This window comes from Eleutherodactylus coqui, chromosome 7, assembly GCF_035609145.1.
Source record: "Eleutherodactylus coqui strain aEleCoq1 chromosome 7, aEleCoq1.hap1, whole genome shotgun sequence".
Taxonomy (NCBI): Eukaryota; Metazoa; Chordata; class Amphibia; order Anura; family Eleutherodactylidae; genus Eleutherodactylus; species Eleutherodactylus coqui.
Genome location: NC_089843.1, coordinates 51,755,305 through 51,782,587, shown reverse-complemented (window position 1 = coordinate 51,782,587; position 27,283 = coordinate 51,755,305). Strand labels below are relative to the sequence as shown.

At 45.0% G+C, this 27,283-nt stretch overlaps 1 protein-coding gene across 6 annotated transcripts in view; it reads left to right on the top strand.

Annotated features, from left to right (window-relative positions):
* Positions 1 to 27,283, top strand: part of CTBP1 (C-terminal binding protein 1) — a 318,027-nt gene that overhangs the window by 267,894 nt on the left and 22,850 nt on the right. For all 6 annotated transcript variants that reach the window (XM_066573001.1, XM_066573006.1, XM_066573004.1 and 3 more), the window contains 3 exons: positions 2,952 to 3,106; positions 20,915 to 21,059; positions 23,472 to 23,678. In XM_066573001.1, the coding sequence (XP_066429098.1) occupies positions 2,952 to 3,106; positions 20,915 to 21,059; positions 23,472 to 23,678 (507 nt within the window). The remainder of the gene's footprint in view (positions 1 to 2,951; positions 3,107 to 20,914; positions 21,060 to 23,471; positions 23,679 to 27,283) is intronic.

The following is a 27,283-nucleotide window of genomic DNA, read 5'->3' as shown; positions in this document are numbered from 1 at the left end:
TTGCATTGCTCAAGAAGACTGTCCATTAATCCTGCAAGGATGACCTAGTCTACAGTAACCGGCCAGCCATGTATCCTCGTATCCCGATAAAGAATTAAGAGATGACTTGCTGGATTTTGAAAGCTTCCTACTTTCTTCTCGATCGTACCGTTTAGTGACTCGAAGTTTGTGAGGAGTGGGTGGTATTGTGCAGAACGTGATGGATAGCCAGTATCAGTATCGCTAACTACTGTACATTAGTTGACTGAAAGGTTGGAGTAAAGGCAAAAAGTTCAAGGCATTGGCCGGTGTCCAAGAGAAAGATGGGAAAAGGCAGCGCCGTTGTTTTGTATTATCCTGTGTGAACTTGTTCCTGGTAACTGTACACTGCAGGTTTACATCCGGAAACCAAATAACTTCTATGGGCAGTTTATCAAAATCTCTAGCTGAAGGCAAACAATTCCTGAGGGGTGTGGGCACATAATAGAAGGTCTGTTCAATCACGTAGCGCCTTTTTTTTCCCAGTTTTAAGTATATTCCAAAAACTTTCACCCTTCGCAAACTTTCTTTAGGATGGATAATCAGCATGAGGCGCCGATAAAGGAATGTATAAAGTCTAAATATTCCAAGTATTCATAAGCAAGTCGACTGACCTAAAATAGTGCTTGTGTAAAAAGAAAAAAAAAAAAAGATTTTGGAAAACTTAGGGGATGCACATTAACCCTTTCATGACCCCGATTCCAGGTCAGATTCTACAGTTCTGGTATCTCCACTTTCAAAAAAATCACACAAAAAAAAAAGTTTTTGTGTGATATATCTAGATGAAGGCTTGTTTTTTGCGGGACGAGTTGTATTTTTCAGCGGTACCAGTTAAGGTACCATATAACGTATTGGAAGACTTTTAAAAATGTTTTAAGTAGGGCGAAATCAGATAAAATCTGGAATTATACAGTTTTGCGGGGGATATTTTTGCAGTGTTCATGGTCCAGTAAAAATGGCGCGTTTACTGATGGTCTGTTTATACCGTTTTGTTATATAGTAATATTTAAAAATAAAAAATAATTTTAAAAGTGAAAAAATTGCTTTTTGTCGGATTTCTTTGAGCCTCTTCCCCCCCCCCCCCCCCTCAACCCCATAACGTTTTTTTTTTCTTTCTTTTTCTTCAATGGGGCTGTGTGAGGGCTCACTTTTTGCAGAGTGAACTGTAGTTTATATCGGTACCATTTTAGGGAACATGTAACCTTTTAGATCGCCTTTTATGCATTTTTTTTCTTGGAGACTAAGTAACAAAAACAGCGCAATTCTGTTGTTGTTTTTTTTCTGATGGAGTTAATCATGGGGGAATTATAATGTGACATTTTAATAACTTGGACCTTCACAGATTAAAATACCATTTTAAATATATATATATTTTTTTCATTTTGATGCAACAACTAGGAAAAAGGTTTTCTTTTAAACTTTTTAAAATATTTTTTATTTTTAGCGTTTTAAAAAATCTTTATTTTACTATTTTTTTAACCTTTGGTCCCATGGGGGACTTGAACTTGAGATCATTTGATCGCTTATACAGTGTAATGCAATATTATGGAATTGCACCATGCCGTATTTTAAAAGGCGTCTAATTAGAGATGCGCTATGTATCTTTCATAGGCAGAAATTTAAGGCAAGCCTCAGGGTCTTCAGAAGCCAGATTGAACCACCACGATCTTATCATGGTGGAGGGGTTCGGCGCATTCAAACCCTGATCGATTGGGACATTTAAATGCCATTATCGGAACCGACAGTGGCATTTAAAGGGTTAACAGCTGCGTCAGAGTTCTCTTTGATCGCGGCTGTTGCGGACAGTTGTTTGGCTGTTATACCTGTCGTGTATGCCGCACATCTGACTCCTGAGCCCGTTGCATGCCTAACATATGCTATGAACGGCTATGTACATTCTCACTGCATGGGGTATGTACAGTTAGGATGTATATAGCTATATGTGTGTCAGGAAGGGGTTAACCAGTAACTTCAATGGGACAGCGTTTTTGGCTGTGAATGACCCATAAAAACTTTTCCTTAAACTTTTTGGAATATCATTGGGAAGTCTTCTGAAATTCTTGTGATGCCACTACCTTGGTCTTCAGAGTTTACCCCCCTGGGTGGTGTAACCTTTCCACCAACAGACTTTTCAGAATAATTCTCCATTGGCGAATTGTTCCAATAGTGGAAAAAAATTGTTCGAGGGATTGTCCAATCTGGGTTCTCATAGGTTTATATGGATTCTTGGCATCTATGACTAGTTTTCTACAGTTTCCACAATTTTTTTCGAGAAAATTACCGTAGCAACTGATTTTGATTGTATTTTTTCTTAACTTCCCTGGGGTGCTTCGAACCAGAAGTCTGCAAATTCTTGGTATCAAATATAAAATAAGATTTTATTGATCGCCCTATTGAACTGGAACTGCCTTGGGCCATCCCTGTGTGATCAAGTTAGTCCACAACTAGCTGGTCGTACAGTTTTTTGGTACAGTGCCAATGAAACATTACATGGTGCCCGTTGGGCTCTTATGTATGACTCCGGTGGTCCTCAGGACCAGATCTGCTCTGGCTAGTGCTTCATGCATCCCTTCCATTCAGTTCTCAGCAAGTCGAGAGAAATTTGTCCAAGGTTTTTGTGAGTCAAATTGTTTCGCGAGTCTTCATAAAGTTTTCTAGGCTGGGAAATTGGAAGTTTTTTCGCCTTTTCTAATGTCTTCTTTAAAACCTTTCCTCCTGTCACTGAATGTTTAAATAAGCAATTATAATAATCTGATAGAGTACATATCCACTTCCCGGGTAAATAAATGATTTCATACCGGCCAGAAACCAACTCGGAAAATTATAGATTGTGTTTTTTGTATCTCTTTGAAACATGTTCTCTTTTTCGACACAAACCTCATGAACGCTGTCCTAATTTTCTTCTCTCTTTTTTTTTTTTTTTACTCCCTTAGGCATTCGACCTCCAATAATGAATGGGCCCATGCACCCGCGCCCACTCGTGGCCCTGCTGGATGGCAGGGATTGCACAGTAGAAATGCCCATCCTCAAAGATGTAGCCACAGTGGCGTTCTGCGATGCACAGTCCACACAGGAAATCCACGAGAAGGTAAAGTAGTCTTACAACTGGGGGCAGATTGAGTGCAGTAGACCAATTACATGAATTGCCAAGGATGTTTTTGGAAATGGTTTTGTAGCCTTGATGGCAGGGTTTGTGGGATGGTTGGTTTTTCAATAGGAATGAAGGCACCTGAAGTTGAGGAGGCCCACTATTTGTAATTTACTGCCACGTTTAAATGGCCCTCAGAGATTTCATAGAAGACAAAGAAAGGACTCTTCCATGAAAATACTATTGATGACCTATCCTCAGATTAGTTCATCAATAGTTGATTGCCCGTCGCTTGGGGCCACAACTGATTGAGCACCCGCTGACAACGCCGGTATATACTGTAGTGGCTGTAGCTTGTAATTGCAGGAATAGCTCCCATTGATTTCACTGAGCGCTACAGATGCAGTTACCCGCAGTGGCCACTACATGGCACGAAGTGGTGGATTCTCTTCGGACTCCTGCATACTGGTGCTGTCAGCAGGCGCCCAATCAGCTAATCGTCCAGGGCGCGGAGTGACGGGCCACAGCCAATCAACCACTAATGACCTGTCCTGAGCATCAATAGTATTTTCGTGGAAAACCCTTTTAGCTTGGAGCAACTTTCTTTTGTGTTCACTGTCATTCTTTACTTTGTATGAGCTGACAATAAGGGCTCATGCACACAGGTGTATGCATTTCGGTCTGAGAAAAACTGACTGCTTTTGCTGCGTGTGTATGTGCACAACATCAGTCAATAGAAAAAGTGTGAATACACCAATTTAATTGAATAGGTTCTGGTGCCGCCTGTATTCCATCAGTAAAAAGCACAGATGGCACACAGACAGGAAATACACCTGTGTGAATGGGCTTTAAGAATGGCGGAAGGGAAGTGACAGCTTCTTTGAACATATTTTTAGTTTTGAAACTTGATTTTCGCTTTTAAAAAGTAATTGGCCTGACGAGCTTGTCATGGAGCGAGTGTCGACCCACTGCTAATTGATTTGACTTCAGGCCATTGCTGAGGAAGCATCTCGGATTACCCTGGTTTTCACTCTTTAACCATTCTAAGTGTGATCTGGTCATAATTACTGGGGCAACCAGGCTATTACCCCGAGAGTAGTCTCAGTGCAGCGGCACAGACAGGTCAGAGGCACCACAGTGCAATATCAGAGGAGCGGGCAGAGATTTAGGTGATACACAGGATAAGGTCAATGCAGGTGGAGTTCTTGCATAAATGGAGAGACAGGCACAAAGCCAGGGCTGGTGGCAATCAGATCATGGTCTAAATACAAGCCGAGGCCAGAACAGGAAAGCTCAGCGAACAGACATAAGTCAGGAAAGCTCGGCGAACAGGTATAAGTCAAACCAAGAATGATTTGTGCATCTATTAACACCTTTGTAGAACCTTACAGAACTTATTGTTCAGGCACCCCCAAGTGCAGGAAGCGTGTCTTAAATAATCTTGGAGAGATCAGGATTGGCAAGTGTCAGGAAAGCTGGTCCATTAAGAAGCAAACTGGCCATGTGCATCCTGTGAGCTGCAGGAATGGTACGGCATCCACTGCACTGAAGCCAGAGGGGGGGGCTAATGGTCAGGACCAGCGAACGTCATTCACCTTATTGCTATAATCCCATCCCAATATGCGATGTCAGATGCCGTGCGACGCTTGTGTCTGCAGGTAGACGTGAAAAAACGAGCAAGGAACCTGTTTAATCTGAGAAGGAATTGACCTACGGTCCCCCCTATTGGTGAGCGAGCCTGGGCCCTTCTCCAGCATATTTCATGCTTCTTGGAGGGCAGCCAGTGCACGGTGCTCAACGTCTTTGGTCAAAGGAAGTCCATTAATTTGTGTGAGCGCCCAATCTGGAGGTGCTGATTTGGCTGCTTGGCCCCGTTGCACAGGCTGGTGAGAGCTTGTAAATATAATTGCATTGATTCCTCTCTCTTGTCACTCTGATTTCTCTGCGGCGCTTAAGCTTGCTGTGAAAGCGGGCCAGAATGGATGTCAGCGGGCAGCGGGAATTACAATGAAGCGCACCCCAATGCAAAGGAACTTTTTTTTTGTCCAAGTATATGTAGGAATACGACCAGCACTAATTAAAAAGAACGAGGGCATCTCTCCTAAAAAGAGTTGGCATGGCATAATGCAGAGTCCCACAATACAGGGACCTGCAGAACTGAAGCCCATCGATCACGTGCGACGGCTCCGTTTGGTTTATGGCCTTAATTAACCGTTCATTTGAATAAGATTTGCCTATTGTGGCCGGGAAATAGACTGCTGGATTCTAATTTCCGCCTCCAACCGTCACAGCTCAATGAATCTTTTTTTCATCACGGGCGATTGGTAATTCCTGGCAACTGTTCCATTTTGATAGTCATCAAAAATCACATGACCAGCGCTGCCGGGGCTCTGATGACATGATAGGTTTCATATTATTGAGTTGTGATGTCGCTTTGTGAGGACCATAATAAAATGATCATGAAGCTCCCACTATATTCATCTCGCTCATTTACCAGCAATTCCCCACATGTGCGATGCATTTGGGCATTGAAAACGTGAAATTTGCATCAATGTACATAAAATCGTATCTGGTTCCAATTGTTGAAACGGTAAAAAAAAACACATTGCACTTGTATGCAAATTACATGGCGTGCGATTGGGATGCCTCTTTTTGATCACCAACATAGCAAATAATGGGCACAAAAATAAGACTCGCTGCAATTTTTTGATCTATCATCCGTCCAAGAGAAAAATGACTTGTGAATTAAAGGGGCGGACCAGTTACCGGACAGCATCCCTTCAATAGGGCTGGCTGTAGTAAAAAATAAAGTGAGCATTGCTTGGGTACTCCGCCGCCGCTGCAGCCCCGTTATGGTCCCAGTGTTTGCTGTAACAGCGGATGTTACCTGTGATGTCAGCTGTCGCAAAAAATGCCTGGACTACAGCGGGGCTGCAGCGCTGGATGGGGCGGCAGCGGAGGGGTAAGCGCCGCTCAGTTTAGTCTACAGCATTTAGCCCTACTGAAGGGACGTCTGTTGGTGAGAACAGGCGCAGCGGATGATCGGAGCAGTGAGTATGACTTCGGCCTCTTTCACACAACTGTATGTGTTTTTACGATGGCCACATCACTGCCAAAAATCACGTAAAATGAAAAAAGCCTCGATCGAGTCCCCATCCTAACTTGCGGTTCCTCGTCTAGTCACCAGGCAGTGTGGAAATCCATCGGTCGGCAGAAATCCTGGGAACGACTTCTAATGCTTTAATAGTGGCAGCTGTCCCCTTTAATTGTTCACCTAATTTCATTTTACATAATTCCACCATCTAGGTACCAAGATAATACCGCCATATACTGCACAGCACAAATGTCACCATATATTGCTGAACTAATAGGTAGGATCCTTAGAATACTCCCATAAAGAGCCCACGTAATACTGCCATATAGTGCCCACATAATCCATACAGTTCCCAAAGAACACCACCACACGCTGCCTTGTTACGGTACGGTTATCTAGTAGCGTGATGTGCACCTGCATGTCCATCACATGTCCAGGAAGATTCCCATTGGATGACAGCAAGCAGAGATCTAGAAAACATAACGAACTGACCCTGGATATTTTGTATAATGAGCTTTATTTGTTGAAGCTGGACTCCCTTCAATGCTACCCTTGATTAGAAGGACCCTACAAACAGCATGTGATCGGTAAAGCCTGTGATTGGTTGAACAGTCAAGTACACAAAAAGCGGCATGCGAAGGCTGGTGGACCTTCATGGTTCCAGAGCGGTGGGGACCCCAGAGGGGCTGCTAGGGCCCGGGGGACATCGGACCGGTCACTATGCCTTAGCTTGTTTTTATCCCAAGCCATGTTTTGAATGAACAACTGCAAGTCACAAATGTAATTTCTGTTTTTCTAAAGGTCATTCTGGATCCCCGTGAGAATAGAGGCCCGCCACATCAGGCGGAGATAGGAAAGCCCCTAGAATCTTCTGTACTGTACATATCAAGTGTCCGTAATGCTGCCTGGTTTCATCTGTTGTAGAAGAAAGCTCCAGGCGGAGGTGATCTGTCAGGAGTAGGGGGACATGACTTTAGGATGGAGGGACCTATGTGGCAGTAGGGGCAGGTGACACAGGAACCAGGGTCTGATGTGGACACCAGGCTGTATGTATTTCCCCAGAGTTGGCTCAAACTTGCATCTGTGTGTCATTTTTTACCAAGGGCCCACCTCACTTACGTATCTCCAGTGTGTTCGGTACTATAGCTTAGGTGAAGCATCTTTGGACGTCTGTTGGAGGTACCTGACGCACAGAGCTGCCGGGCGATTTGGACTGTCTCTCTAGCTTCGTCCTCTCAGTGATGTCTGTTCTGATGCGTTATGGGGCCGCACTTCACATTTACTTCTATAAAGACCACTTCCAATCCCAGCTCGTCGCTACACAATCTTCCTATGCTGCCGCTACCTTCTCAGTGCCCTCCACAAGGCAGTGGTGTACCCTTAGTACCCCACAGTCATAGCACCACATTTGTGCTTCCCTGATGCCATCCACAAATAATGAATTATCCCCCTTATCGCCACACAGTTTATGGGGTTATCCCACTTCTAGCTATTGATGATTTACCCTCAGGGTAGGTCATCAATAGCAGATCAGTGGGATCCAATTGCAGCAAATGGGACTTGGTTTGCAGTAACAACCTTGGCCACTGTGCAAAGCATGGAGCTGTCTGCTTCCTCTAGCAAAACGCTTAGTACAAAAATACACTGGTCCATGGGAACAGCTGGTTGCCAGGGGCCCAGCGTGGTGGTCTCTTGTTGATCTGCTGTTGATGACTTATCCTGAGCTTCGCGATTTGCTACAATTGTATCTAGTCTATACGATCCTCTGTGAGAATTCATCAGCAATACCAATCCCTCTCCAGGAATGCAGGAACTGATGCCCGCAAGGCTGCTAAGTGGAAGTCAGGCATGACAGGGTTAATAGGGAGGGAAAGAGTTAACAGGGTAGAAGGCATGCTGGGTAAAAGGGGGGGGGGGTGAAGAAAGGCGGATTTGGAAAACTAAACCATGCAAAGAAGAAGAGGAGGAGCCAGTTGGAGCAGCAAGGAAGAAGATGCAGGAAGAGGTGCAGCGGAGCAGAGAAGAGTCCCTCCTGCCCGCCCGAGGGGAAGGGGGGGGGTTGATTTTGGGAAGCTTGTCATGGCAGTGGGGGGGGGGTCCTTGGAGTCAGCATAAAAGTGTGGTGGTGGGGGGAAGCGGGGGCTGGATAGCTACCTTCCCCCTTTGATTAACCCTTTGCAATCCAATGTCGGGCCTGCCCCGACATCATCATTTCCCTCCACAGCTCCGATGTCGGGACAGGCCCGACACTGCAGTGCAGGAGTGCATCTGCACCCGATCATCAGACACATCGGGTGTAGATGCACTCCGGCACTGATCCTCATCGAGGACCCCCGAGGAGAAGGCAGAAAGGGTTTTAACCCTCTCTGCCTTCTCCTTTACACATTACATAGCACTCAATTAGCGTTATGTAATGCACAGAGATTCCGGCCGGCGATCATGTGACCGCCGGTGTTACCTGAACGCCGAGTCGGGAGCCTGCACCGTGGGGGGACCTGTTTACCTGTCCGGCGTCTTCTGCATTCTCCCTTCTGCCTCCCGGCCCGGCAATCATGTGACCACTGGGTGCCACCTGACCCCAGCGGTCACATGATCGCCGAGTCGGGAGGCAGAAGGGAGAATGCGGAAGATGCCGGACAGGTAAACAGGTCCCCCCACGGTGCAGTGAGCACCTGCACCCTCCTGAACTCTGTCAGTTCAGGAGGGTGCAGGGAAATGTATTTTTTATCATCCATTCTCCCCAGCTCCAATTTATTTGGAGCTGGGGAGAATGGATGAGAAAAAATAAATGGCTTGGAAAGGGTTAATTGGTACGTGGGCCTGCCGCCTCATGGCTTTGACAGGATGGTGCCCTGCAAAGATGGTGGGAGCGGCTAGCCAGGTTATGGCTAGCCGGCCTCTGTGTTGGGAGGTCAGCGACTAGAGGCTAGTTGGTGAGTGGTAGGCCTCCCGAGTCAGTTGGCTTGCGGCGGGAGGCGTGGTTCGGAAATAGGTTGCCTGAATCTGTTAGTATGCGCTGGGTTGCAGTTGCAACTATTTCCCATTTGGTGAAGCGACAGATTCGGGGCCCCAAGGATCTCTGCCTGGGCTTTCCTATTGGGTAAAATGTTTAATGTTCTGTTTGTTAATAAATGTGGCTGCTGTGGCCAAATTGAATCCAACGAAGCCTATCTGTGGTTACTTAGGTAAGATGGGGATTTAGGAGGCCCCGCTCTACCCGGGTCATATCCTAATAATTTGCTACAGTGTATCAGTGCAGGCAATATGTGTCTTTCTTGAGTTCATACTGTTTAGTTCACTCTCTAGACTGGATACATACAATTGTTGAAAACCATCAGCTGTATGAACTATTAGGTCCAGAAGGGTAGCTTCATGAAGGGAACCAGAGTGTTCTCATTCACTGATCACAAGCAGAGATCTTGAAAAAGTTTTTAATGTGTCAAATGCTTTTTAAATTAGTGAGTTATCACAATGCACCAAGAAGCAGTTGGGCTCCGTTCACACTGGTGTCATGGTTTAGAGCAGAAGCCAGCATGCTGAGTTGGCTCCTCATTGACAGACCCAAACCTATTGGGTTTGCTGAGGTTTTTACAGTTGTGATGGCAAGAATAACAATGTACACCGTGCCATTCTAGTCACCCAGAAAGGGAAGGAGCATGGCTGCTTTATTCCAGCAACAGCACCTCGTCTGTCCAAAGCTGGTGACTGGTATTGCAGCTCAGCTCACTTGAAGTGAAAAGAGCTCAATTGCAATACCACTTACAACCTGTGGTCAAGTGTGGCGCTGTTTTTTTTTTTAAACAAGTAGCCACGTTTTTCTTATCCTTGTTTAAACCGCTAAATCCACTTTTCTCCTCTTGTCTCATCTGAAAATGGCTAATTTTAATTATTTTAAAGGATGGTTTTCAGAATATTTCTGCGAATAAGACTTGCTCAATACCAGCTCTCTACAATCTGCAAATTATGGAGGATGGAGGGGGAGAGTCATAATCAAGTTTGCTGTAGAATTCTGGATTTAAAAAAATTGCAAATTTTTGCTGCCTCGTGCCGGTCGGCCTGCCTGCCTCGTGCCTCTCTGTTTGCCTGTCTGCCTATCTGTCTGTCTCATGTCTCTATTTAAACACCGGTGTACCTACTTCATGTGTATATGCTAGACCCCATTTACACTGACAGATGATCGCTCAAACGACAGTTTGAGTGACCGTTTTGAGCGATCATCTTTGCATAGTCTATAATAGCTACTAACGAACTATGCAGGCGCAGCGGGATACCGCCGCTATCACTTGGCGATCAATACAGCTGTTCTGCATAAGCAAACAGCTGTATTGTTTTCCGCGATTACATCTCGCGTCCTGCTGTGAACTACCAGTGGGACAGGAGCTGAAAGAATCTTATCAGCACTGCCGACTGTGATAACAGCCTGCACCACTGATAAGAGTTCATAGCTCAATTCTAGAAAACTAGAATTGAACGATGAACGACTCGTGCACAAAAACTATCCGATCGAATTTTGAGCGAGAATCGTTGTGTCTAAATGGGCCTTTAGGGTCAGCTCATATACGCTCATAGGTTTTTGCTTCGTTGCTGGCTGATGTTTTGGGGTTTCATCTCAAATATCAATACCTCTATTGAGACAGAACCCTTGACGGGCCATAGGCTATAATAGGTGAAACGTTTCTGCAATATATTTTAGCGGTCGCCGTTTCACACTTGGACTGTACAAACTCCACCTTTACGTTTTCAGATGTCTGCATTGACTTTAATTATACAAAACCGTATACAGTAGTTGGTTCTGATATTGTATTGGTAAATTTATAATAACTTTTTTACTTTACGGTTATCGCATTTATATAGTAAGCTTTATCCTGGTAGCGTATTCATATAGTAAGCTTGCTTCTTATGAATTAAGCACGATTCTCTGTAGTTAGCTCAGTTCTGTTATCTTATCTGTGTCATAAGCTTGGTTCTGTTGTATCTAGGCAGTAAGCTTGGTTCTGTTGTATCTAGGCAGTAAGCTTGGTTCTGTTATCTTATGTGTGCCGTAAGCTTGGTTCTGTTGTATCTTGGCTTTAAGCTAGGTTCTGGAACCTATGTAATATGCTTGGTTCTCTTATCGTTTCTATATAGTAAGTTTAATCTTACTGTATTGTATTTATGTAATAAGTTCTGTTCCGATTCTGTATCTATGGAGTAAGCTTGGTTCTGGTATTGTGACTGGGCAGTAAGCTAGGTTCTGGGACCTATGTAATATGCTTGGTTCTGTTATCGTATCTATACTGTAAGTATTTATGTAGTAAGCTCAGTTCTGGTACTGTGTCTATGCAGTATGCTCGGTTCTGATTCTGTGCCTCTGGGGTCAGTTCTGTTCTGATTCTGCGCCTCTAGGGTAAGCTCAATTCTGATTTTGTGCCTAATGGGGTAAGCTCGGTTCCGATTCCGTGCCAATCGGGTAAGCTCGGTTCCGATTCCGTGCCTATGGGGTAAGCTCTGTCCCGATTCCGTGCCTGTGGGGTAAGCTCTGTCCCGATTCCGTGCCTGTGGGGTAAGCTCTGTCCTGATTCCGTGCCTGTGGGGTAAGCTCTGTCCCGATTCCGTGCCTGTGGGGTAAGCTCTGTCCCGATTCCGTGCCTGTGGGGTAAGCTCTCTCCCGATTCCGTGCCTGTGGGGTAAGCTCTCTCCCGATTCCGTGCCTGTGGGGTAAGCTCTCTCCCGATTCCGTGCCTGTGGGGTAAGCTCTCTCCCGATTCCGTGCCTGTGGGGTAAGCTCTCTCCCGATTCCGTGCCTGTGGGGTAAGCTCTCTCCCGATTCCGTGCCTGTGGGGTAAGCTCTCTCCCGATTCCGTGCCTGTGGGGTAAGCTCCGTCCCGATTCCGTGCCTGTGGGGTAAGCTCCGTCCCGATTCCGTGCCTGTGGGGTAAGCTCCGTCCCGATTCCGTGCCTACGGGGTAAGCTCCGTTCCGATTCCGTGCCTACGGGGTAAGCTCCGTTCCGATTCCGTGCCTACGGGGTAAGCTCCGTTCCGATTCCGTGCCTACGGGGTAAGCTCGGTCCCGATTCCGTGCCTACGGGGTAAGCTCGGTTCCGATTCTGTGCCTACGGGGTAAGCTCGGTTCCGATTCCGTGCCTATGGATTACGCATAGTACTGTATGACTGGTAGCACCAAATATAAGTAGCAAGCTTTGTTTCGATGCTGATTTTCTGTAGTAAGGCTCGCTCCTGTTATCGTATCTGTGTAGTCAGCTCGGTTCTATTATTGTAACGTACAACTGAAATCTCGCATTTCTGATGGGAATTCGAAATACAGTAATTACAATCACGGCCGTTTAAGCGCTCAGGATAAAATAGAAAATATTGTATTTATACGTCAGGACGCACATCATAAAACAGGAGAAATGATGGCAAACTTACAGTTTTTTTCCCCATTTCCCTGCTCCACCCAAAAATGTATTAAAAGTCAATAAATTAAATGTACCCTAAGGCTGGGTTCACACCAGGCGGATTTCCTGCGGTCTTGCTGCAGTTTGCCGTTGCATACCCGCACTGCGGCAAAACCGCTGCGTTTGCAGTGCAGATGTGTTTGGCCAAAAAGCTGTTCTCACTGGGCACAATGTTTCCGCAGTGCGGGAATGCAGTTTTAGAATATGCAGCATGTCAGTTCTTTTGGATTTTCCGCAGCGCTTTTTTGGCCATAGCCTCCATGGACGCAGCAGAATCCGCACTTAAATACACTGCGGGAAAAAAACGCTTGTGGATTATCACAGCCGAAAAAGCTGCCAAAATACGCTAGAAAATCCGCAAGCCGTAAAGAACCTTTGATGCGGTTTCTGCGGTTCTGCAGAAAAACCGCAATAGAAAAAACGCAGCAAAACCGCGGCAAATCCGCCCTGTGCGAACCTAGCCTTAAATGGTACTAGTAAACTCTACACTCTAACACAATGGGCCTGCTTCGTTGTTTAGTAGGTACTGCCATGTATATTGGGTTGTTGGGGTGTTTGGTACTGCAGCTCAGCTAAATTTACTATACGGTCGCGTGCAATATGTAGAGAAGAGAAACCATTGAAATCAAGGGGTTCATTCGTGCAAAAAATAAAACCTGCTCTATATTGTGCGCATTTGCTCTAATATGCAGCGGGAAGCACGAAATAACAGCGCAAAACTGTGAGAAAAAGAACACATCTCGACCTCATTAGGCTATATAGCCTTTTAAATCAGGGTGGGGGTTGCGTTCCGTGTCCATAATAACGTGTTCTGCGTGTGCAAAAAATGCTGTTAAATGTGCTGATACGAACACAAAAGTGCCTCGCTCATGGCGCAAGGCGATGCACTAAAGCGTGTGCAATTGTGCATACACTCTTGTGAAGCCACTGTAATCGGACACAGCTACTGTACCAAATACAGCTGCCTGTACAGACAACCCGCTGTGCCCATGTAAGCAATGAAGTGGCAGATCTCCATGAAAGTCCCGAAAACCCCCTGTGTTCACATGTAGCTGATGTACTGCGGATTTTGTAGCAGATGTTAGTGCAGATCTGCAGCAGATTTCACCCTTTCAATTGTGAAGGGGTGAAATCTGTTGCAGACCTGTACCGAAATCTGCTGCACAATCCGCAGCAAATCTGTGACGCGTGAACGCACCCTAAAGGAGGTTTTCAGGACTTTGATAGAGATCTGCAAGAAAATCGTGTGATATCTGTGCGTTGTGAGGCGCACGAATATGAACCCTAAAAACGCCTCGCATCTGCGGAAAAAGTCATGCTACTAATGTGCGACATCGGGCTATGATTCACGGCCTGATATCGCATCTGCCGGGGTGAAGTTAGCCATAAATGAATTATAGCATCACACATGCAGTGTGTATTGCAGTGTGTATATTGCAGTGTAGCATAATGTGCATGAGGCTTACAAACAGCACATATTTGCATGTAACTATCCAGCAGGCCCCAAATGTCAATTCTGCTGGCGGGCCCTGGGTGCTCCAGTCCGACACTGTAGCTGTCTGAGGACGCAGTCCCATATATTTGTGTTCGGCCAAAGGCACATGTATGTATAGAATCTAGTCTGCAGTCCCGTATGCGATATGTGTGTCCATTTTATTTAATTTAGTGCATCATCCGTTTTTCACATCCCCAAAAAAACCTGAAACGTTTGTTAGCGGATGTAGCAGAGTTGATCTGTCATTTTAGTCTTCTGCGGCTCGTTATGCCGTCTTATGTCTGCGATCTTATGAAAAACCACAGAATGCATCACAATGCTTTGTGCCAAATGACAAACTCGTCCCTACTACATCCGTGCACGTCCTTAACAAGTACTCGCGCTTTACAATGAGCTTTTCCTCCTTCTCTCCGGTATTTAACGCCGCCACCAGCTACAAAGTGAGATTTCATCTTTTGAGTACAGATCACAGAGCATTTGAGGATAATGGGGAAACCGCGGAGCTGCTAATAATCCACTCGCAGAGCCGATTGTGTCTGACGGTTGTTTGCAAATAAGAGCGCAGCAACATGTTGCAGCCATTTGAGCCCAGGCAGCGTTGGAAATGTCTTCAGCGGGAGGCGCAGAGCAACTAGATGATGACGGCGGCCGATCTGCTCTTATTATGGCATGCGTTATGTAACTCGCGGGTCCCCACCGCGCTTCACAACATTATGGGCCTTTAGGGCTGGTGCGTCTCGTAAAATGACGGAGTTGAGTGCATAGAATGGGAGCTGGTGGCGCAGCACTCAGGAATGAAGTACAATGGTATAATACCTCCCCCAGGGACAAATGTGCTATTCAAATGTATGCCGAAGCTTAGAGGCGCCGGAGGAGTCTGCAAGCAAGAAGCCATGTTGATGGTAATTGGACTCGTTGGTGAATAGTGGAGGGGGGGGGGGGGGGGACGTATTTTAAGTTTCGGAGTTTGATTATTTCTCCTTTTTATATGTAGCTGTAGTCCAAGCCGAAAAACTTCCCTATCTGTTGGAGTTCTCAGACTAACTGCATAAACATGGGTACATGTGCCCACTAGTGCCATAGGAAGCCAATAAGTATGCCAACGAGTGGCGTCCGAAGCCGTGGAACGTTCTAGTACTCTATGGGAGTCACTATGTGTTACTTGGTGCAACAGTTTGCCTCAAAAGGGAGACGAAGGAGCCATATTAGGTGACGTTGTGGTGTAGCTGAAGCCTTAGGCCGAGCTTACGCATATCACATGTGTACATAGACCACGTATTACGCGGTCCACGTACACCAGTGCAATACGCGGTAACTCGCATTTACATTGCATTACGCAGTTCCGATCACATTAGCATGTCGGAACTGCATAATACATTAGAGCAAAAAAAGAACGCAGCAGGTTCTATTATAGTATATAGATATGTGAGAGAGAGCCCATGTAAACAAGAAAAAACAACAGGTGTACTGGGCATGACCGTGTGCGTGAGTATGTTGTCAGGTTCAGTACAATTTCACTGCACTCGCTATTCTGCTGGTGGAGTCACTGTGTACATACATGACTTATCCTGAACTGATCCTGGGTTACATCCTGTATTATACTCCAGAGCTGCACTCACTATTCTGCTGGTGGAGTCACTGTGTACATACATGACTTATCCTGAACTGATCCTGGGTTACATCCTGTATTATACTCCAGAGCTGCACTCACTATTCTGCTGGTGGAGTCACTGTGTACATACATTACCTATCCAGTACTGATCCTGAATTACATCCTGTATTATACTCCAGAGCTGCACTCACTATTCTGCTGGTGGAGTCACTGTGTACATACATTACTGATCCTGAGTTACATCCTGTATTATACTCCAGAGCTGCACTCACTATTCAGCTGGTGGTGGAGTCACTGTGTACATACATTACTTATCCTGTACTGATACTGAGTTACATCATGTATTATACTCCAGAGCTGCACTCACTATTCTGCTAGTGGAGTCACTGTGTACATACATTACCTATCCAGTACTGATCCTGAATTACATCCTGTATTATACTCCAGAGCTGCACTCACTATTCTGCTGGTGGAGTCACTGTGTACATACATTACTTATCCTGTACTGATCCTGAGTTACATCATGTATTATACTCCAGAGCTGCACTCACTATTCTGCTGGTGGAGTCACTGTATACATACATTACTTATCCTGTACTGACCCTGAGTTACATCCTGTATTATTCTCCAGAGCCGCACTCACTATTCTGCTGGTGGGGTCACTATGTACATACATTACTTATCCTGTACTGATCCTGAGTTACATCCTGTATTATACTCTAGAGCTGCACTCACTATTCTGCTGGTGGAGTCACTGTGTACATACATTACTTACCCTGTACTGATCCTGAGTTATATCCTGTATTATACTCCAGAGCTGCACTCACTATTCTGCTGGTGGAGTCACTGTGTACATACATTACTTATCCTGTACTGATCCTGAATTAAATCCTGTATTATACTCCAGAGCTGCACTCACTATTCTGCTGGTGGAGTCACTGTGTACATACATTACTTATCCTGTACTGATCCTGAATTAAATCCTGTATTATACTCCAGAGCTGCACTCACTATTCTGCTGGTGGAGTCACTGTGTACATACATTACTGATCCTGAGTTACATCCTGTATTATACTCCAGAGCTGCATTCATAATTCTACAGTCTTCAGAAGTGGAAATTCCAGCACTACAATTTTTTCTGTAACTCTTGCAGATGTGAAGCCCTTCAGTATTTGAGTGTTTGGCCCCGTTACATTATTTTGGCGTTATTTCATTTTTGCATTGCTGCTTTCAGAGAGCCCTAACTTTATCACTCCGTTAGTGTAGGTTGTCCCTTGTGAGATCAGTTCTATATGCCACCGGTTTGGGGTACAAACCGTATAACTTATTAACTCTATGTTGCTTTTTTTGTAGGGTGGCAGGGGAATGGGAAAAACTAATTTTGACATTTTGTTTTTTTGCACTTTTTAAAATTTTCCCCTTTCACCAAGTGGTATAAAATGTTACCTAAAGGCCGGTCTCCCAGAACCAGATTTGAATTGTGGATTCCGTGATCGCCGTCTGTGTGGACAATCAGCAGTAAGACGCGGGCATTGAAAGGCGTGTAGCTTTGACTTTTCCTTCACACCCGCGGATATGAATGGTCTATGTCACCACGGATTCCGCACGTGCGGCCTCCATTGATATCAATGGATGCATGTGACCCACAGCCTAAAGGGAATTAACATTCTGTATGGGCTGCGTGTAACCGCGCCATCGTTAAGAGACGGCGCGGGAAATACAAACAAAAACACCCTGTACTGTGCATGACCGCCCGCGTACCGGTCATATGCAAAACAGTTACTTGCCTTTGGAGGGTCACCGCTGCAGGCCTCCCGCATGAGGGATCTGACCCCGTCTGTGCGCCCTGCCTTATTGTATGGCTCAGTATTACTACAGCAACACTAAATGTGTAGATTGTTTTTATGGTTTACTAATTTTGCACGGGCGAGTGCGATACCAGGATGTGAGACTCTGCCCAATATCGCACTCGCCAAGGCGCGATGTCCCCGCTGCATCCCTTCAGGGATGGAGCGATCCGCTGCTGCGGCTAATAGATCCTAAAGAGGATTGCGGAGTGTTTTCATCGCACTTGAGTACACCTCGCATGCCAATTGGAAACAATGGGCGATGCGTTTGCATTCTGAAGGAATGCCCAAAGATAGGACGTGCCGCAATGGAAAACAATCACTGAAATCTCGCTCCAAGCCCTTGGCCGTGTGAAAGCGGCCTGAGAGCACATTTCATGAAAATGTTTTTTGCGTTCCTGCATTCCAAGGCCTTTTTTTTACATTTAATCTTCCGATGTAGCGGTATGAGGGTTTGTTGCGGGGCAAGTCTTATTTTTAATAAAACCTTTTTGCAGTACGTGTGAAGTATTGATTAACTTTCTTTTACTGCTGTCAAGAAACAAGCCATTCCGCCATGTTGTTTTTTACGCCGTTCACAATCCAGTTTAAGGAGCAGGTTAACTGTTATTATACAGGTCATTACGGTTGTAACAATGCTATAAGGGTAGTTGTTACAGACAGAGTGCCTGTTCACTTCAGTAGGAATGTGCATGTAATACCAAACCCTGGCCACTGCTGCGAGAATGGAGCTGTCTGCTTCCTGCCAAAATCAACTCCTTACACAAGAGCACTAGCCTGGCAAACGGCTGCTTGGTAGGAGTTCTGGCCAGCAGACCCCCGCTGATCCAATATTGATGACCTATCCCATGGATAGACGATCAATAGTTTACAACTGAGTGGCCCCTTTAAACTTCACATTGCTATCGGCCAATTGCTTCTATAAATATAACATAGGTATTTTTTCAGCCTAACATACTATGTCTATCCAGTTCAGCCTATTACTCCCACAATGTTGATCCAGAGGAAGGAACAAAACCCCAATGAGGAAGAAGACAATTTTACTCATTTAAAGGAAAAAAATCCCTTCCCGACTCCAATCTGGCAATCGGAGTAATCCCCGGATCACCGACCCTTCTGAAGTAATCAGTGATATAACATGTCATATTGTATCGCTCAAGAAAGGCGTCCAGGACCCTCTTGTACTATTATGGAGTTCACCATCACCACGTCCTCAGGCAGAGAGTTCCATAGTCTCACTGCTGTTACAGTAAAGAACCCCCTTCTATGTGGGTGTAGAAACCTTCTTTCCTCTAGATGTAGAGGGCGCCCCCTTGTTACGGTCACAGTCCTGGGTATAAACAGATGATGGGAGAGATCTCTGTACTGACCACTGATATATTATACATAGTTATTAGGTCGCCCCTCAGACATCTTTCTAAACTAAACAATCCCAATTTTGCTAACCTCTCTGGGTATTGTAGTTCGCCCATTCCGTTTATTACTTTAGTTGCCCGCCATTCTACCCGCTTAAGCTCTGATATGTCCTTCCTGAGTACCAGTGCCCAAAGCTGTCCACAATATTCCATGTGTGGTCTGACCAGTAACTTGTAAAGAGGAAGAACAATGTTCTCATCATGTGCCCCTAGACCTCTTTTGATGCACCCTATGATCCTATCTGCCTTGGCAGCAGCTGCCTGACACTGGTTGCTCCAGTTAGGTTTACATTTAACTAAAACCCCCAGTTCCTTTTCCCTGTCAGTGTTCCCCAGTGGTTTCCCATTCAGTGTGTAATGGTGACATGTATTTCCTGTCCATGTGCAGAACCGCACATTTATCAGTGTTAAACCTCATTTGCCAGTTTTCTGCCCCCAACTTATCCAGATCCTCTTGCATCCGCCTTACGTCCTCTCTTGTGCTGATTACTTTACATAGTTATTTTACTCACCACTCCTTCTACCAGGTCATTAATAAATCTATTAAAATGCTTTGTTATACTCTGTGTACCAAAGGCGTAATCTATAAGGTCGTGCCTTTAGGCACTAAATGGCATATTATCTGACTAGTTTTCGGCTGTCCTATGGTTTTCTTCCAGTAAGACAAGGGACCTCACACGATGATATGTCCAGGGGCCGGCACTGTCCTTAGTCGGGACCCAGATTGTTATGTTGAGTAGTTAAAGTGTTGATACCAAGGTCTTTAGAGCTGCGGTGATATCACATAGATCCTACTCATTGCATTCGGTTCGGATGCTGTCAGCCAGCTTTGCTTCAGTTTTAGAGAAGGACCTTCCATCAGTTATTGACTTCACTCGGCTTCTTAAATGATATCTGGGTTATGGTGAAATTTTCTGCTATTTTTTATACTATAATAGGCCAATTACAGGTTTAGTCACATTCAGATGACCAATATAGTGTAAGGGTTGAAGTCTTTGCATATTGAATCACCCTTAGGCAAATTTCTGCCAGATGTATGTTGCAGTCTATATTATGACTTGTATACCTAGACCTCACATGGTCCACTGAGGTGAACCTAGATCTCTAGAACACTGGCCCTAAAATGCATCTGTATTTCTACAGCTGAAATTACCCCAGACCCTATTCTCATCATATACACTATCCTACGAAAAGTACTTGGACTCATGAGCAAGAATCTACAATAGTATTTATTTCCATATGTTAATACTTAGTGGTGCCTCCATTGGCCCTAATGACATCGGATATTCTTTATGGCATACTTTTTACTATCATTTGATTCACTTCAGCTGGCATTTCCCTCCATTCATCCTGCAAATATGTACCAAGTTCTCTAAAAGAAGTTAGATACTGTTCATATCTCCTGACCCAACATTCCAGTTCGTCCCAAAGATGTTCAGTCGGGTTCAGCCGGTCCAATCCTAGGACATCCATATCCTCAAACCAATGTAAAGCAGTGCACTGTCTTGTTGGAAGTAGAGCTGACCATTCCCAGAGTATTGACATCCTAGACAATAATGTGCTGCTGACAATGATATCCATAGATAGCAGCAAATACACTTGTGTAAATGAAGGCTTAGAAGCTGGCATAATAGAAGTCCTCTTGTACATGGACTACACTTGGGAAAAATAATGGGAGGGGCAGGTGGGGCAATTGACCCGGGCACTCCACCGCTCTTCACTACCATGTGCAGCCCACAAAGTAGGAATCATTTTTCTAAGGCACCAAAGCCATAGAAGTAGTGAGAGTCAGCAGTAAGACAAGGGGCCTCACACAGTATTTTCCACCACAGTTCTAACTTGATCCCCAGACTGAACTTTTATGTTGATTGGTCAAAATAACCTGGGATCATATGTTTATTTTTCAGGTGCTAAACGAGGCAGTGGGCGCCTTGATGTATCACACTATCACTTTAACGCGAGAAGACTTGGAAAAGTTCAAGGCACTTCGACTAATTGTCCGAATTGGCAGTGGGTTTGACAACATTGACATCAAGTCAGCTGGAGATTTAGGTATGTGGAAAATTGGCCTCTTCCATGATGTGTGGTAATGTGGTAATATCGCTAATCTAGTGGGTGCAACAACTAAGCAGAAACTTTTTGATTGAATGAGAGAGGATCACTGTGGGAAGTTGTTTCTCCTTTACAGTATAGTGTACTCAAGCCAATTACTAATTCAAAAGAATATTTAGTTAGGTCTATTGCACTTGGTATATTAGTGCTATTTCAGCATCTTGTAAATGGCCTGAAGGCCCATTTTACACAGAGCGATGATCGCTAAAAAAATCGCTAAAAGGCGATCGTTTTAGCGATAATGGTTGCGTCTAAATGTGCGCCCATCGTGCACTTTTCGGGCATTGCTAGCTGATCGTTAAATTCAGTCCAACCTAAAAATCGTCGTTCAACCTTATCAGCAGTTCTTCACGGGGAGTGCTGATAACATTGTTTCCCGCTGGAGAACAAAGGATCTGAATGCAGATAAGAGCCCTCGGGCTATTAAAGGGGTTGTCCCGCGGCAGCAAGTGGGTCTATACACTTCTGTATGTCCATATTAATGCACTTTGTAATGTACATTGTGCATTAATTATGAGCCATACAGAAGTTATAAAAAGTTTTTTACTTACCTGCTCCGTTGCTGGCGTCCTCGTCTCCATGGTGCCGACTAATTTTCGCCCTCCGATGGCCAAATTAGCCGCGCTTGCGCAGTCCTGGTCTTCTGCTCTCTTCAATGGAGCCGCTCGTGCAGAATGCAGGCTCCGTGTAGCTCCGCCCCGTCACGTGCCGATTCCAGCCAATCAGGAGGCTGGAATCGGCAATGGACCGCACAGAAGAGCTGCGGTCCACGGAGGAAGAGGAATCCGGCGGCCATCTTCACAGGTAAGTATAGAAGTCACCGGAGCGCGGGGATTAAGGTAAGCGCTCCGGTAAGCTTTCTGTACGTCCCTGCATCGGGGTTGTCTCGCGCCGAACGGGGGGGGGGTTGAAAAAAAAAAAAAACCCGTTTCGGCGCGGGACAACCCCTTTAACTGCTTTCAGCTAAGGCTTCATTAACACACTAAACTGCTGTTAAGTAGCTGAGTAGCTACTTAATAGTTTATGCAAAATGATCGCTCAAAGCTGTCACTCAGACTGTCGTGTCAGTGATCTTTGAGCGATCATCGCTCTGTGTAAATGGGCCTTTAGAGTTTTGCCATAATAGGCTTTTATGACCTGAACCAACTTGTTCTTGAGATCGCTGAATATTCCAGCTGCCTTACAACTGATGTGATTTCATGGATAATGTGTTGTGTGTTTTTGTATTTTTTAAGCCTTCCCTATCCACCCAACTACAGGAGGCTGAGCACCTCTGAAATACTGTAGATCAGCCCATTATGGACATTCTCCTTCCATGGAAAGAGCATGTACAGTCCTTATCAAGCCAAGTTCTTCTTTAGGGACTGGAAACCCCAAGAACAGCTAATGCTGAATGGCCAGAAATAAAACCTCTTGCCTCTCCTATTTTCTGCCATGTACTTGACCGTCAAACGCTTTTTTTTTTCTAATAAAAGTTCATATGATGGGTAACCAAAACTCATGTCAACTTTTTTTTTTTTTTTATCACCAACCTTTAACGGTCTTTCCTCAGCTTAAAGTTTTCAATTTTAGTCTCAAACCCTTGATCGTTGAAGGTCCCGTCTCCAGGTCTCTCGTCTACTGGGAGAACAAAGCTCTAATAGTCTCCTCCAGCTCATCACTAGCCAATGCACTCCCTATATACTACAAAAGAGAGGTTACCCCAATTGTGCACTGCTCAAGCCTATGAGAATTACATGGGTTGTTCCATATCATTGGGGGCTCTAACTGCTGAGATCCCACCAGTCAGTAGAAGGGGGTTCTGGAATTTTCACGAATGAATGGAGCGATGCACGCACATATTGACAGGTCTTCATTCATTTCAATAGGACTACTAGAAATTGCTGTGTTCAACACTCAGGTATCTCCAGTGGTCCCACAGAAATAAATTAATCAGTGGTGGCCATGTGTGACCATCGCTCTATCCATTCAGGGGTGCTTTGGATCCCATTCAGCAGAGGTCCCGGTGGTTGGACCCCTAATGAATAAGCTAGTTATTTCCCATTTTGTGGATAGGGGATAACTTAATTTTATCTGACAATCCTTTTAACAAAAGAGCCAAGCAAGACGTCCCGAGGGTATGACATATATGCCTAAGATGGTAACACCCTCTTAGGGCCTCTTGTACAAAGCAAACATGGTGTTAGTGGGGTTGTGACATATTACGTCAGGAGGGATTTTGTTTTCCCTTAAGACCTTGTACATTTATAGTGATTATCACTGTGCCTATTCTGTTCTAACAATAAATGGTCAGCCTTCTGCTTGGATAGAGTCTAAGCACCTAATACTCTTTGTACTTGCCTATTAATCCAGGTATAGCAGTGTGCAACGTGCCAGCAGCGTCCGTAGAAGAGACGGCAGATTCTACAATGTGCCATATTCTGAATTTGTACAGGAGAACAACGTGGCTTCACCAGGCATTACGAGAAGGCACAAGAGTCCAGAGCGTGGAGCAGATTAGAGAAGTTGCATCCGGAGCTGCTCGAATTAGAGGGGAGACCTTAGGCATTATAGGGCTGGGTAAGTTCCTTTTTGATATATATGTTAATGCATTTAAAAAACGTTTAACACCTGGGATCATAAGCATAAAATCGGGTTTTCCAAAAATTCTGACATGAATATTAACATTTTGCCACCAAATTTTTTCAAAAAGTTGATTTTAATGGTAGCCATTGGAAGTACTATCTAAAGGCCCACTTAGACGGGACTTGTCCCCGCACATACTCTCTCCTCTGCTGCTGCATGGGAGCTAGTATCGCTGGCTCACAGCGGGGTGGCTGGGGGAGATTTCACTCCTCGCTCTCCCCCGCCCGTCTCCATTGACTTAACATGGCAGCTGTTCAAAACTGTATTGAACGGCCGCTATGTTAAGTCAATGGAGAGGAACGGGGGAGCGCGAGAAGTGAAATCCCCTGCAGCCGCCCCACCCCCCTGCTGGCCACTCTTTGAGCAAGCCAGCAAAATTAGCTCATGTGCACGGGAGCGATGGGCTGGGCATCGTTTGCCCGACATTCGTCCTGTCTAAATCCACCTTTACTTAGAGAACCATGATTGTTAATTTTGATTAGGACATGCTATTTTATTGGTTTATTGCCCTTAAATGTGTTAACTCTGTTGGGACTCTGGAGTCCATACAAAGAGTGCTTGAATTGATTCTGATCAGTGGGGTTTTATGGCTTCTGTCATTGTCTTCGTTTTTCTCATTGCTTGATTGTATACTCTTTTTTTTTTTTTTTTCCCCTTGGTTATCCTTACACACAGGGGTAGTATGCTGCAGGACCAAGAACTATGGGGAAAATTCACTCAGTTTTAGCACAATTTAGAAAAGTAATGCAGTATTTGCCTATGTAGTTTGTACAGGTGAAGCACATTCAAGCCATGTAAAGACTTGTCCAAGCCACATAGTCGAAAATCACATCATAAGACTGAGGCACAATGCCACTGTGTGTATGGGCACTCTTCTAATTGTGATTGTGGCACGAGGGACACCAACTACACCTGATGGATCCAATTATAAAAAGTAAACTGGGTCCGTGTGTCGACATTGGTTTTCCTCGTGCCACAATCACAATTGGAGGGGTGCCTATACACACATTCATTCCACCAAGATCTCCATCGTTTTAATAGGAAAAATGGTGCAAAGATAGAGATATATGATATAGATTTTTTTTTTCATTCAAATGACAGATTTGCATTGTGTATTGAAATCTTGATCTGCCATCTTGGATATTTTTGGCCAGAAGTGTAATATAATCTACACATTATGGTCCATTTGGAAAGCTGTGGGATTTTTACTTATTTACTTTTTCTCCTCATTGATATTCATTTACTTATGGATGTTTGTAATTGCTTGAGTGGAACTTTTGGTAGATACCATCAGTCAGTCTTATATGTTGGGCTCCTAATTCTTTCTACAGCTCCTTCAATTTCTATGGGCGGGAGATGTTTCCTCCTGTAAAATGTTGGATAGATACCAAATGGACTCCCATATAATCGTTGGGGTCCATTCGGCTCTGTTGAGTTCCATCATAAGACCGATCCATTTGGCCAGTAAGTACTGTTCTCCTGTTTCCATAAGAGAGCAGGGAAACACAACCCACAGCACAGTTGTGAACAAGCCCATAGTATTGTGTAGGCACATGTAAGAGCCCGTCCACTCAACAAGCGTAGCGAGACAGCAATGTTAAATGGTAAAACCAGCAGAGGGAGCGGGGATAACATTGCAGGCTACGTACAACCATTCCGGCTTAACTCCGTCTAAAGCTGACCATACATTGGAGTTTGTGGTTGGCCCAACGCTCCGTTGGCTAAAGGCTTACTCTCCTGACTCCATTGTAAACATGCATACTTGGCTTAGTGGATGCTTATTTCAATGGAGAAAAGGAAATTGGGAACCACCAGACCTCTCCGTCAGAAGGTTATCTTTCAATAGAACACAGGATCGGGCTGGTTGCAGTTCAACATGCCAAATCCCTCTTTGCCCCTACATTTGGGAGCAGTCGGAAAATCCCCATGCATATTAGATGAGGTAATTCCACCAGGACCTTCTTCAGCCAGTTTTTCTCATGTGTGGCCATCTTACTTAATATACTTCTATATAGTTGCCCCTTCTAGGCAGTATGACAGGCCATTGACCATGTGAAAATTTGGAGCCCTGTATCCTCTTGTGGTTGCGGTTCTTTCATGGAGTATAATGAAGTTTGAGCAACAAGATTGTGTGATGTAAAGCATGGTTATCTTGGTTTTTGGGATATTTGTTACGGTTAGTAGATGCAGAATCTCTTTCAAATTGACTATTTATTCATAATCGGTTAGATACGGTACACTGCTCAAAAACATTAGGTGAACTCTTAAATCACACATCAGATTTTGATGAATGAAAGTGTGAACCTACTCTCATCTGTGAAGAGAAGAGTTTATCAATGGTGGACCGACAATTATGGTGGTCTCTGATGAATGCCAACAGAGCTGCTTGATACTGGGCTGCAAGCACAGGTCCCATTACAGGATGCTGGGACCTCATCACACCCTCATGGAGTCTGTTTCGGACAGTTTGGTCAGAAACATGCAGACTAGTAGCCCGCTGGAGGTCATTTTGAAGGGCTCTGGCAGCGATCCTCCTGTTCCTCCTCACACAAAGGAGGTCCAAATGCTGGTGTGATGCTCTTCTCCGTTCCTGTCCAGCTCTCCAGTGTAACGGCCCATGTCCTGGTGTCTGCTCCATGTTATGGAGACTGTCCTTGGAGACCTAACAAACCCTGTGATGGCACGTATGGATGAGCCATCCTGGAGGATCAGGACTACCTGTACAACCTGAGAGGGCTGCAGAGGGCGCCTGGTGTACCGGTAGTGACAAGGACATTAGCAAAACACCAAACTAGGGAAGAATCGGTCAGGAAGGAGAGAAGAATTGTCTCCATCCCCTTCTTGGGGTGTCTTGCTTTTCCTTTCCAATGTGCTGCTGTTACCTTCATTTATACAAAAGCAGGTGAAACTGGTTCAAAATCACTTCTGTTTTCTAACTGGACATTTTTGATATCCCTGAAGTGTAAGTGACTTGGGGTTATACTGGGATACATAAAAGTAATTAGCCACAGGACATGACAGGGAGTCTCGGCTGTAGTATTTTATATATACTCACCCACTCCCTGGTTCTCGCAGTGCCTGCTGCTGAAATCTGCGTGTCGGACAAAAATCGGGCTCTTTTCAGGTTCCTATGTGCGCACTCTCACATAGACTTGTATAGGAGAGTGCGCACATGGGACCCTGAAAAGAGCCCGATTTTCGTGCCACGCATGAACTTCAGAGGGGGACGCTGCTGGATCGCGGGAGCAGGGGAGTATAAAAAATACCTCACTCGGCTACATGTCACGTCCCTTAACAGCACCATAACTTAGTATATGGTGCTATGGAGATGTGACGGGTTCCCTTTAAAGGGGTTTCCATGCAAAAACTTGATAACCTTTTCTCAGGATAGGTCATGAATAGTTAAATATTGATAAACCGCTGCTCGGGATCCCTGGCGATCAGCTGATCGCCCAGCCCGCTATCAGTGCAGTGGGATGGAAATAGTCGCAGAGGACAGCAGCAGAAATGCCATAGCTGGCTCCACTGCCACTGACCTC